General features: G+C 44.3%; 1 protein-coding gene across 1 annotated transcript in view; it reads right to left on the bottom strand.

The window, feature by feature from the left end:
• The window catches only part of DPF3 (double PHD fingers 3), a 297,459-nt gene that overhangs the window by 78,569 nt on the left and 205,688 nt on the right, over positions 1 to 13,202 (bottom strand). Inside the window, exons 6-7 of the mRNA XM_084847675.1 lie at positions 10,448 to 10,526; positions 595 to 732 (exon numbers count right to left, since the gene is read on the bottom strand). Of these exons, the coding sequence (XP_084703801.1) occupies positions 595 to 732; positions 10,448 to 10,526 (217 nt within the window). The remainder of the gene's footprint in view (positions 1 to 594; positions 733 to 10,447; positions 10,527 to 13,202) is intronic.

Genomic DNA, 13,202 nt, shown 5'->3' with positions numbered 1-13,202 from the left:
TTTTTGAAACACCCAGAGGTTTTCTGGAGCAGAAAATATTATTAGATCAACCCCCTGTGAGTAGATCTTGTATTTAGCCAAGGCCCTTGCCTCTTACTTGCTCCCTTGAGATTTATGAAGATCATAACATATTTCAGGTAATGGTTTAGAAAGAAGTTGGGAACGAGCAGTAAATTTTGTACAATAATAGGAAGAAAAAGAAAAGGCAGAAGGAAAGGAAAAGTGCGTTTTGTTGTTCTCAAAGCTAACCACTATGAGACCGCATGACAAGGGCAGAGTGGGTTCCCCCCTTTCCTTGTCTTCCCTCGACATGTCTTCCACCCCTCCCCCAGAGCAGTGATGGAAAGTGACCTGCTGCAGAGTTAATGTGAGGTTTGAGCTGAATTTTTGTCTAGCTCAGCTCAGCACCTGGGAAAGCTGCAGCTGATTAGCTCCACTAAAAGCCCAGGTCTCAATAATTCACAGAGGAGCCAAGTAATTGTAGCCACTGCTGAAATTCAAGGATGAAGCTAGCGGAGGAAGGGTAGAAGGGGAATGGAGCATTCCATAATGGGAGAGGGAAAGCAGAGAAGGAAAAACGCACATTCTACTCACGTTTGTGATTTTCATTTCTGTGGACAGGTGGAGAGCGTGTCTCTTGCTCCCGTGCATCATCCCCCTCCTCACTGGCAAGGTGAGTGTGAGCATAATGGTAGCTCAATCCTGGTCTGTTCTTATAGCGCTTGCCACAGACTGTGAACAGAGGAGACACAAAGAGCAGTAGGCAGAGAATGATATATCAGTTAACAACAAAAGTCGCCTTGCAAATTTCCTCACCGCTGCAGCCTATGCCAGATAACTAGGTTTTTATTTGTATTTCTTAACATCAGAGAGTTAGTTCTTCATAGAAAGGGCTGAGTAAAATTCTGTTCTTGATCTTTTTAAAAAATGTAGACATGCCAACCAGGAAAGCAATCGGGCCCAGCATCTGAGCATTTTAAATGGACACATGCCAAATTTTACACCTGCATCTTTCAGATGTAATAAAAGAACATAAGAATATAAAAGCCATACTGGATCAGATCAAATACCCATCTAGTCCAGCACTCTGTTCCCACAGTGGCCAACCAGATGCCTACAGGAAACCCACAAGTAGGATGTAAGTGCAATAGCACCCACTCACCCATGTTCTCCAGCAACTGATATTGAGGGGCATACTGCCTCTGATACTGGGGGTAATATTTCACCATTCTGACTTATAGCAATTGATAGCTTTATCCTCCATGAATTTACCATCACTATATCCTGTGGTAGCGAATTACATAGCTTTACTATGTGTTGTGTGCATAAATTCTTCCTTTTATCTATCCTGAATCTCCCATCTTTCAGCTTCATTGGGTGACCCTGGGTTATAGTATTATGAGAGAGGAAGAACCTGCTCCAAACCATGCATAATTTTGTACACCTCTATGTCTATATCTATGTCTCCCCTTGCTCACCCTTTTTCTAAGCTAAACAGTCCCAGTTGTTGTAACCTTTTCTCATATGGGAGTTGCTCCATCGCCTTGATCATTTTGGTTGCCCTTTTCTGCACCTTTTCCAACTCTACAACATCCTTTTTGAAGTGCAGTGACCAGAACTGTACACAGTATTCCAAGGGTAGTCGCACCATAGATTTGTGTAAAGGCAGTATGATATTGGCAGTTTTATTTTCAATTCCTCTTCTAATTAGGCCCAACATGGAATTTGCCTTTTTTACAGCAGCTGCACACTGGGTCAATATTTTCATCGTGCTGTCTACCACAACCCCAAGATCTCTTTCTTGGTCAGACAAATCCCATGTGTTTTCTACTGGGGAATCCATAGCCAAGTACATAATATAGAAAGAGGATTGGTCCCAACAACGCAGCATCAACTTAAACCTAGATACTGAATTACTAAGGTCCAGGCTGAACCCACTGCTGTGGTAGCTAATTGCATGTCTCATGTTAATTCCCAAAAATTATATTCTCTTGAAGCTGAAAGTTTTAAATAATGTTTGGTTAAAAACTTCCTGGGTATTGCCTAGAAAGTTATAATAAAAATCCAATACTCCAATGAGGAAACTAGAAGAAAGGATAAATGGTTTGTCTATGATCACGAAATCATTGTGCTTAGATTATAATTTATAGCACTGATTGAAAGAGCACAGGCATGCCCCTTTAGTTAAGGTGAGTTGCAAAAAAAAAAGGTTCCACCATTATAAGCCTGCTTATAAAAATGACACCTGTTGAGCTAATAACTTGAAACCCGGCATCAACGATTCACCTGATGTGGTCTATAGGTGTATACAATTTCAAACTGATCTGATAGAAATTGCGACAGGGACAGCAAGTTAAACAGTGCTGAAAATTTACAAATTTGTCCTTTTTATGCCAACAGTGGCTTGACATATTCCTTTTAACTGTTGGTGAAAACTTCTGATGTACATTATTCAGGCTTGTCGAGGAGGTGTGCCTTTCATTAGTTTGTTGACTTTCTGAGCAATGATTCAAAAACTAAGGTTTTTCTGCACCATGAAACCTGTGGCAGCAACTGCTATGGTCTCAATCTGGATCAGGCCCCTCATGCCTCCAGTTTACATTGCCAAAAGGCATCCAGTTGTAATATAAATTGCAGGCCAAGGGCTAAAGCCCATCACTCTAGGGTCCTGATCCATATGAGGTCACATGAGCTTATATCTGAATAAAAAAGAAAAGGAAAAAATAAAAACCTAGCTACATCTTTAAAGTAATATGCAGTTTGACCCCGAGAGGCTTTGGGAGGGGTAGGGATGGAATGCACAGGTGGCAGGCTGAGCAGAAGGGTCAGAGCCTCACACCATCTTTCTGAAAGCAGAAATGCAGCACAAGGTCCCTGATCCTTGCTCTTACTTTCTGTGTGGTGGGGAAAGGACATGCAAGGATCATGTCTTGCACTAGCGGTATATTCACATGTCACACTCAACATGTGCTCATGCTATGTACACTCCTTGTGCTTGCTTAAACTTACCCTCCATGCACCCACACTTTTCCTTGATCAGCAAAGATGCACTGTGTTGTCCTGGCCCTGTATTGCCTTATGATATGAAGCATTAAGCCTTACTGCTAGAAGAGGGCTCCCTCTCACTGCTTAAGCCATCCTGAGAGTTACTGATATAAGCAACAAACTGGCACAGGTCAACTCACAGGAGGATTCCTCTAGCAAAACAGTAAGTCTCAGATGCATCATAAAGCAATACAGGACCAGGACAACATAGGGTATCTTTGCTGGTCCCAGGCACTCCATCCTCCCCATCTGCACTTGGGCCTGAAAGACTAAGGGTGCATGGAGGGTAAGTTGTAAGCAAGCACAATTTGTGACATTGCACAACATCATCCCTGATGACAGGGCACATCAGTTAAGGCATCATCCTAAGCTTCTAGTTTCCTGGCTTTGTGGAGCTTGAGCCAACATGAGATAACCTTAACTATGGTCTTAAATCGGCAGGTTTTTTATCATCAAATATTCATTCATGTGTTTACAGTCTTTAAACCAGGGGTAGGGAACCTAAGGCCTGGAGCCCCAATCTGGCCCTCTAGAGCTCCACAGACGGTCACACCCCTTTCCCTTGGATCTACCCCCTTTCCCCTAACCAGCAAATATTTGGTAGTTTCCCAGCTTTTGTGCATTTTCACCATTCTAAAAGGTTGCAATGCCTCTCCCAAGGCTGAGTTACTGGCAGGAAGAGCTTTAAACTATAATATGCCAGGATATTTTTTTTTTTTTTGTATTTTTGGCCCCACTCCCACTACTGGAATGCAGCCCTCGAGAGCTTCTCCAAAATTGAGTTCAGCCCTTGGGCTGAAAGAGTTTCCTCACCCCTAATTTAGACCATTATCTGTAGGTGTGTTTCTCACACATACAAACACATATTACATATGATATCCCCCGATGGAACATGGCTTGAGTGAGAGTTGGGGCCCTGGAAGAAGACCATTCTGCTCCTGGTAGCCATTTGTTTTTCAGCTGGTGATGGCAACTTCCTATTCCTGGCATACGAACAGAAGCAACAATGCTGCAACCTACATTGTAATCCACATCGAATGCAGCTCCGGTAGCATGCAAATTGCAGCTTCTGCACTCACAGTAAGGGAGTCAGGTTATAATATACGCAACAAGAGTAACTTTTAACAGGCCAGTGCCAAGTGGACATTAAGAATAAGGGTCAATAACAAGCATCATCCTTTTGTTCACCCAACAGTCTGTTTAAGGCCCCAAGCATCCTAGAGTAATAAAGGGACTGGCAGAAGAACTCTCAGAACCGCTGTCTATTCTCTTTGAGAAATCATGGAGGACAGGTGAAGTGCCAGATGACTGGAGGAGGGCTAATGTTGTCCCGATCTTCAAAAAGGGCAAAAAAGAGGAACCTGGGAACTACAGACCAGTCAGTCTGACATCAATCCCTGGGAAAATTCTGGAGCAGATGATAAAGCAATCCATCTGTAAGCACCTTGAAAACAATGCAGTGATGACTCAAAGCCAACATGGATTTGTCAAGAACAAATGCTGCCAGATGAATCTGATCTCATTTTTTGATCAAGTAACCTCCCTTGTGGACCGTGGGAATGCTGTAGACATCATATACCTCGACTTCAGCAAAGCTTCGACAAAGTGCCCCATGATATCCTGATGAGCAAACTAGCTCAAAGTGGGCTAGATGAAAAAACGATCCGGTGGATCCACAGTTGGCTACAGAATCGGACTCAAAGAGTGCTTATCAGTGGGACCTTCTCAAACTGGGGAGAGGTAACGAGTGGGGTACCGCAGGGCTCAGTCCTGGGCCCAGTGCTCTTCAACATTTTTATTAATGACTTGGAGGAGGAGGTGCAGGGAATGCTGATCAAATTTGCAGTTGACACAAAATTGGGTGGGATAGCTAATACTTTGGAAGACAGAAACAAAATTCAAAGTGATCTTGATAAACTGGAGCGCTGGGCAGTAAACAACAGAATGACATTTAATAGGGATAAATGCCAAGTTCTGCACCTAGGAAAAAGAAACCAAATGCACAGTTACAAGATGGGGGATATGTGGCTCAACAACACTACAAGCGAGAAGGATCTTGGAATTGTTGTCGATCACAAGCTGAATATGAGCCAAGAATGTGATGTGGCTGCAAAAAAGGCCAATGCTATTTTGGGCTGCATGAATAGAAGCATAGCTTCCAAATCCCAGGAAGTACTAGTTCCCCTCTACTCAGCACTGGTTGGGCCTCATCGGGAGTACTGTGTCCAGTTCTGGGCACCACACTTGAAGAAGGATGCAGACAAACTGGAGAGGGTTCAGAGGAAGGCAACAAAGATGATCAGGGGACTGGAAACAAAGCCCTATGAAGAGAGACTGAAAGAACTGGGCATGTTTAGCCATGAGAAGAGAAAACTGAGGGGAGATATGATAGTGCTCTTCAAGTACTCGAAAGGTTGTCACAGAGAGGAAGGCCAGGATCTCTTCTCGCTCATCCCAGAGTGCAGGACACAGAATAATGGGCTCAAGTTAGAGGAAGCCAGATTCCGGCTGAACATCAGGAAAAACTTCCTGACTGTTAGAGCAATATGACAATGGAACCAATCACCTCGGGAGGTGGTGGGCTCTCCCACACTGGAGGCGTTCAAGGCGAGGCTGGACAGCCATCTGTCAGGGATGCTCTGACTTGGATTCCTGCATTGAGCAGGGGGTTGAACTCTTGTAGGCCCCTTCCAACCCTACTATTCTATGATTCTATATCAAATTGTGCAGGAACTATTTTGAAAGACCGAAGCCTCCTTTGGGGAGTGGGGGGTGGGGTGGGGAGAATCCTTCCTGAAATATAGTTAATAAGTTTGAGAATTTAGCAAAATACTTCTGAATAAGAAACATACCTTTTTAATGACTGGTGTAAGAAATACTGGATAATGATAGTTTTATTAAGGAAGAGGGAGAATGTTAAAAACAACCCTGATGGAGTGTGACTGTCTTGACTAGGTAGATGTTAAGAAAACTTAGATGGGCAGTGAACATGGTAATGGGCAATGATCAAAGCATCACTTAGAACACAATCCAATGCATGTTTAGACAGAACAAAGTCCTACAACCCTGAGCATGCCCTAGCCTAATCATGCATAGGATTGCACCATTAGACATATTTAAAACGTGTCACATAACCATGATATATATCATAAATACTATGGGTGCTTCCAGATGATGTTTTATGGCACTGGGGTGGGGGGGAGTTTCCAGGCAACAATATCTTCCACAGGTAGCCCTCCTATGTTTTCCCACCACTTTTCTTACCGTGGAAAATACGTTAAGGAAAGGCAGAATAGTTTCGCAGTGCCTTATGTTTGTTTGCGCCAAAACCCCTCCGTCTGAAAGCACCCTATCTCCGTTGTAAGTCGGTCCCCTGACCAATGGTGTAGCGGTGAATGTGGAAGTGCAGGTTCTCCTCATGACAGTCCACATAGCCATTCCCCCAGGGAGAGTACCAAGATGCAGGCAGCTATGTCGATCCATATCAACAAAGCAGTTCTAGCAGTTTTCATCTCCACCAGGAGCAGGTCTTTTACAAAGCTAATGGATACTAATTGGCCATTCAAGGCAAGGCCACCCTGAACTACTTTGCATTACAACAGGGATAGCTCACAACTACAGTATATTTTGTTCCTTAGGAAATTCATCCCCCACCCTCCCCACCGGCTACTGTGAGGATTGCAGCTAAGCTCAGAGGGAACAGGGAATGCTGAGTGAGGGTGGCAGATGATGTTAGCATCCCTGTTAATCAAACAGTGCTGGTACTGCATCCCTGTGAGTCCTGGCCCCACTACACCTGACAGGTATATAATGTATCATTTCTTATTTATGCAAAACTGTTACCAGGAACCCCACATATGTGCTGATCTTAAGCAATTTGGAGGAGGCACCAAAAATTGAGGTGAGGGTTGGATGCTGTCCATACGCTGTCAATTGATCAGTCGTTTAGATAAATGAACTGTACCAATCAATGTGTGTTCTTGGAACAAATTTCCTAGCAATGGAGAGATTCTTGCCACACACAAATAGAAGACAGTTCTGAATTCTGTGCCTTATTCAAAAATAGCTCTTACAACAGAATTTAAGTTACCTGACTCTGTCCAAGCAGATTAGGCCTTGATCATTTTTAGATGTTTACAATTTCACACCCAGGCATAGCTCAGTCACAAAATTTAAATAACAGTGCTGTCCAAGTCAGAAATGGAGAAAGAATACTGTGAGATTTAGCCTTTTGAGGGTTTTAGAAAAGAGAATCACCAGATAGTATGAAGTATCTAAGTACTGAAGTCTGTATTGGTTTGTAATCATTAGGCTAAGCTAGATGTTCAATGGATGATGTGTATAACAGTTTCCAGGTGGTGTTTGTGTGTTTAAATTAAAAGCAATTTCATAGTTTGAGTGGAGGGACAGCATGAGGAAATGGGTCTGTTTTGCCCCTTTCTCCTCCTGATACGTTTCTGCTCAAAATCATCCACTAGCGACTGGAAGCTAGGTACATCTCAATTTCCCCCCAACTACACAGGCATTTACCCATTAATGGAACTAGAGTGTGCTGGTGGATGCTTGATTCCCTCTGTGGGTCGGTCTGCCTTGGTGCCTCCTGCCCCCAGCACTGCTTAGCTGAGTACCACAGAACAAGGGGAGAGTTCTGAGAATGCTCAGTGGGTGCACATGTTCAGAACGTTCCCCTACAGTGTCTTTATTGAGTGTGAAAGGCAGTGAGGGAGTTTGAAAAGAGGACCGCTCACTCTCACATTTGGTCCTGATCCGGTTCTATGGAGCTAATCAGGACCGTAACGTTAACAGAAACTGATAGGAACCCGTGACCAACTGGGTTTTAAATTGTCCCACATGGTGTGCCTGCATATGACTACCCTGCACAGTGAATTTCATTTTCTTGGCTCCCTTGGAAACCAGTGCGATCAGCACAAAGACTGTTCTGAGTTCATGTTGGTTGCTTGGGGTGGGGAGGGGAGGTCATTAGTTCTTAATTTAAATTATTTGTGGGAAATAGCATTCTTTTTTCCTCTAGTGGCCTGGGTGACTGGGAACATTTGGGCAGGGGGTGTTACTTGGCAAACGTAAAAAACAAACCGACCTTGAGCTTTGTCTCCATTCATTTCCCAGCGGCAGTGGGATGAAAAAAGCCAGCTCTGTGGGGTGCAGCAGCCTCAGGCCACCTGGAGGGCCTTGAAGTGAGGCTTCGCCTTTCCTGCTGGGCAGGGGGCAACTGCCTCTGAGTGAACCTAAAATGTCTGAGGTCGGAGGGGAAGGGCTGAAACCTCGTCCCTTCCCCTGAGACCCTGAAGCAACCCAGATTGCTGCTTTTCTGCAGCTGTTGGTGGCAGAAAACCAACCACTGCGTCGGGGCATTGTGGAGAAGAGGGGGCTGCAAGCTTTTCCCTTCCCCCATGAACCTGAAGCAGCCCCCCTGCAGTATGTGCCACCCCACCCCTGTGTAACTTCACTGTGTACGAGTGAAGCTGCAATCCTAAACATACTTACCAAGGAAGTTTCATTGAACTCAATGGTACTTACTTCAGAGTAAAAATGCTTAAGATTGCACCGTGAATAAAGTTTCTATGGACCTGTACATTAGCTTCATCCTGGCTGTTGATTGGCAAAATAATAGGTATCTAACTTGCTGTTGACAAATCTGTATCTTTCTTTTGGTCTGTTCTGGGTCTTGGTCTGTGGATGGGGAAGGACTACAAATCATTCTTCTCTGCTGTGCATCCAAACAGGTGGCCACATCATTTCCTGAAGAGGGTGTCGGTCTGCAAATCTGTAATATCTCAATCTGTTTTTGTTTTTGCTGAGTGCATGCAGGGCTTGTGTGTTGTGCTTCTGTAATGGAACTCAGGCTATGCTTTTTCCCTGCTTGCTTTATACATCTGAGCTCATATCAATCCATCCACATATTCTTATTTGTTTCCCCCTCCTCCATTACTCTGAATCCTTTCTATCCATCCATCAGTTTGCCCAGTCCTTTTCTTCACTCTGTCTATCCCCACATGATCCTTTCCCCCTTCCCATTTCATCCCTATCTGCCTCCTCCCTCTCTCTCTCTCTCTCTCTCTCTCTCTCTCTCTATATATATATATATATATAAATACTCCCTCCTTCAGGAAATTGCTTTATACCAAGTTAAACCACTGGTCCATCTAACTCAGTATTGTCTAACCCAGCGGTGGGCAAACTTCAGACTTGTGGGATCTACTTTGCCTTACTTCCAGATGGGTTGTACCATTTAACCTTGGGAATTAGTTTTTCTCAAAGGTAGATTAGCTAATGATCCTGGGATAGGTGAGTGAGCGTGCTACGAGCTTTCCTTCTTCAGATAATGGCCTGAGTCAACTGCAGATGTATGTTATACCATGTACATTGGCATGGTGCATCTTGTTCTGTTTGTTTTTATTCTTGCTGCATGCTGTGGTCTTGACTATTGTGGTTAAATTCTAAAGCTGCTATCCTATACACACTTATCTGGGAGTAAGCTCCACTGAACCCAATGGGCCTTGCTTCTGAGTAGACAGGCATACAATTGTGCTGCAAGTGAATTATACATGGAGCATCTTGTCTTGCTATTATTATTATTATTATTATTATTATTATTAGGCTGGCTGGCATGACCTGTGTGTTCTGCATTAATGGTTTTGGCTGGATTCTTGTGGTGTGACTAAGCTGAATGACTTTTTGGTGCTGGTTTTATGGGGTTGGGATATTGTCTAGCAAATTAGATGTACTTGGCTCTGCCTCCATTGACTGCTTGGCTCTACCTCCTGTCCCACCAGCCACAATGGCCACCAGCCAACACTGAATCATCCCCAACCTACAAGTTGCTTTTCCACCATTTGGAATATATTTCTGCATCTTTTCCCTGCACAGGTAGAAAAGTAGGTGGGGGGCTGATTTTGATTAAAAAAATGGTCAGAAAGGAGAGGTTAAGCAGCCACTTCTACCCGGTCTCACCATTCCTCAAACTGGCAGCCACTAGTTGTTACTTTTAGTTTAAAAATGAACAGTGGGAGGCCTTTACACAATCTCCCATGTAATATTTAATTTGGCCCCATCTGAACCAGAAAAAGAAGGAAAAAAGAGTGACTCATGGGGTGGAGAAAGAGACAAAGGCATAGAAAGCCACAAGAGAAGCATAAAATTAGAGAGAGAGGAGCTATAAGAGCAGAAAATAATGTGGGCTCTTGCTGAGGGTTTCATTTTCACTCACCCATGCAAAAATAGCAACAGCAAGTAGTGGTGGTAGTGGCAGATAAGCAAACCATAAAGAAGTAAAACATTTTGGTGTTTTTTTTTTCCTGGAAAGAAATAAATTATGTTCTGATTGCTTATAAAGTAACTGGACCAAGCTGAAAGCAAAATGAAAAGTTGTGAGACTACTTACTGTCACAGACGTAAGGTTTATCATGGTCATCCATAGAAGAAACATCATTCCTTCGCCTGCCACCTCCAGAGCCCCGGGCCTAGAATGAAACCAAGATGTTAATGCAACAGCTAATTTTCTGCTTTTTCCCCAAAACATGAATCTCAGAAACCTTAAACAAGTAACGAAAAAGTGCAAAGTAAAAAATTCCTGTTTTGTCGCCGATAAAGGAATTGTTGCATATTCACAATATAGCGGGTTAATTCACATATGAACATAAGAAGAGCCATGCTGGATCAGACCAAGGGTCCATCTAGTCCAACATCCTGTTCACACAGTGGCCAATCAGCTGTCGACCAGGAACCTACAAGCAGGACACGAGTGCAACAGCACCCTCCCACCCATGTTCCCCAGCAACTGGTGCACATAGGCTCACTGCTTCTGGTACTGGAGGTAGCATATAGCCATCAGGACTAGTAGCCACTGATAGCCTTTTCCTCCAGGAATTTGTCTAGCCCCCTTTTAAAGCCATCCAAATTGGTGGCCATCACTACATCTTGTGGCAGCGAATTCTGTAGTTTTAACTATGTGCTGTGTGAAGAAGTACATCCTGAAGTACTTTCAGGGTCAACCCATGAAGCTAATTGGTGGGGGATTCTGTCCTGAATCCCCCACCAATCACCTTCATGGGTTGACCCCAGGTTCTAGTATTTTGAGAGAGGGAGAAAAATGTCTCCCTATCCACATTCTCCACACCATGCATTTGTAGACCTCTATCATGTCTCCCCTTACCCTCCTTTTTTCCAAGCTAAACAATCCCCGCTGTTGTAACCTTCCCTCATAGGGGAGATGTTCCAACCCCTTGATCATTTTAATTGCCCTTTTCTGCAATTTTTCCAGCTCTACAATATCTTTTTTTAGGTATGGTGACCAGAACTGTACACTCTATTCTAACGGTGCAATCCTATGCACGTTTAGACGGAAAAAAGGCCTACAACTCCCAGCATGCCCCAGCCAGACATGGCGCATGCTGGGAGTTGTGGGCCTTTTTTCTGTCTAAACATGCATAGGATTGCACCCTAAGTGTGGTTGCACCATAGACTGGTACAAAGGCAGTATGATATTGGCAGTTTTATGCTCATTTCCTTTTCTAATTATGCCTAACATGGAGTTTGCCTTTTTTACAGCAGCTGCACACTGGGTTGACATTTTCATCGAGCTGTCCACCATTCACGATAAACCTTAAAATAATGAGGTCATTCCAAAGTACTGTCAAATCCAAGGCTACTTATCATTTAAAATTGCTAAAAATTCTGTGCACAAGGAAGATATAATCATGTCATAGGCACAGTCAGGGGAGTGCAGGCTAGCTTGCATTCATAATGAAGGGCCAGCAGCAGCTCTCAGCATCCTTGGGTACCAGCCAGGGTCATAGTGGCGCAGCGCTGATGCCCTCTCACCCACCCCTGTCCCTGGGCTCAGACTGACCGAGCAGCAGCTGTGGGCAAATGGGAAGCCACCGCTTCCATGGTTCCACAATGCCTTGCAGAAACAGTACGTCCAGGCATTGTGGGAATCTCAAAATGGCAAGCGGCTTGCAAGTGCTTGCCATGAAACGTGGCAGTGCTGCTGCTGCTGCTCACTGCTGTTAAGACTGCTGGGTGGGGAGCATACTGATATCTGAGGGGGCACCTCTCGCATCTGGTGCCAACCTTGACATAATGCTCTTGGTCACGTAAGCATGGGTGACCAATGCTTAAGACCATGTGGATATTGCCACATTAATAAGATTAATGTCTTACTGTGGATCACGAATGCTCACGATCTCAAGCTGTGTAATCTTTCCTCTAGAATCTAAGGCCTTACTGCCCTGCCCGTTATTTCTAGACAAACCTCTGAAATCTGTCTTTGCAAATTCACATGTCCTTGGCCTTCAAATCGCTGTACCAACATGCCCATATTTCATGGCTGGCCTCAGGGGGGCTGGCAAATAGACAGCCACCCCAGAGGCACAAACCGAAGTGCCACGTGCTTGCTGTCAGTGCTTCAGTATGTGGCATTCAGTCATCCATGACTGCCTTCAGCCTCCTGTCGTTGTACAGCAAGGAATTGATGTATATAGCCAAAAAGCTTCAGCAGAGCAGCCTTGGAGTGCTCAAACGGAGCCAAACAGGGATGCTTGCCAGAAGGACAGATGAAGGGGCCCAAGATTAAAAATGAAATCATGCAGAAGGAAAGGAACGGACGTGCACAAATTTGGAATGACCGGCGCATTCACTCTTCTGTGTTATTTCTGTCGCAGTCCCTTTGATCCCCTCGCTTGTGCTCTGAAACAACTGAACATTTAATAGGCCTGAAGTCTAGATTTATGTGTCTCAGAAGATCTAGACTGCTTCAGAAAATCTCTGGCAATGATGACTTAAAGCAGATATGGGAAACGAGCCATTTCTGCTAGAAAAAAGTATGAGGTGCTTTGTACAATTGCATTTATTGGTTTGGGAGAGGATGCAGAGAACACATTGTACCAAAGCGTCTGTGCCTACACTGGCTCCCCCTGCATTCCAGACTCAGCTTACTTTAGAACAAAGGTGGGCAGATTTCAGGCTTCTGACATCTACTTTGTGTTTTACTAGAACCTCAAGATCCACCAATCAGAACAGCTGGAAAATGGGGCTCAGGTGCCAGAGGCAATTACCTACTGTACCCTATGAGTCCCCTTCATGGATCACTGCCTTGTTGTGGCGAAGGGGCTTCCGTAACTCAGTGAAGCCATAAG

The sequence above is a fragment of the Heloderma suspectum genome, chromosome 1 (genome assembly GCF_057233095.1).
Source record: "Heloderma suspectum isolate Gila_16-S chromosome 1, 16-S_ref, whole genome shotgun sequence".
Taxonomy (NCBI): Eukaryota; Metazoa; Chordata; class Lepidosauria; order Squamata; family Helodermatidae; genus Heloderma; species Heloderma suspectum.
Note: the sequence above shows the minus strand (reverse complement) of the source record. Positions and strands in the feature narration are given on the sequence as shown.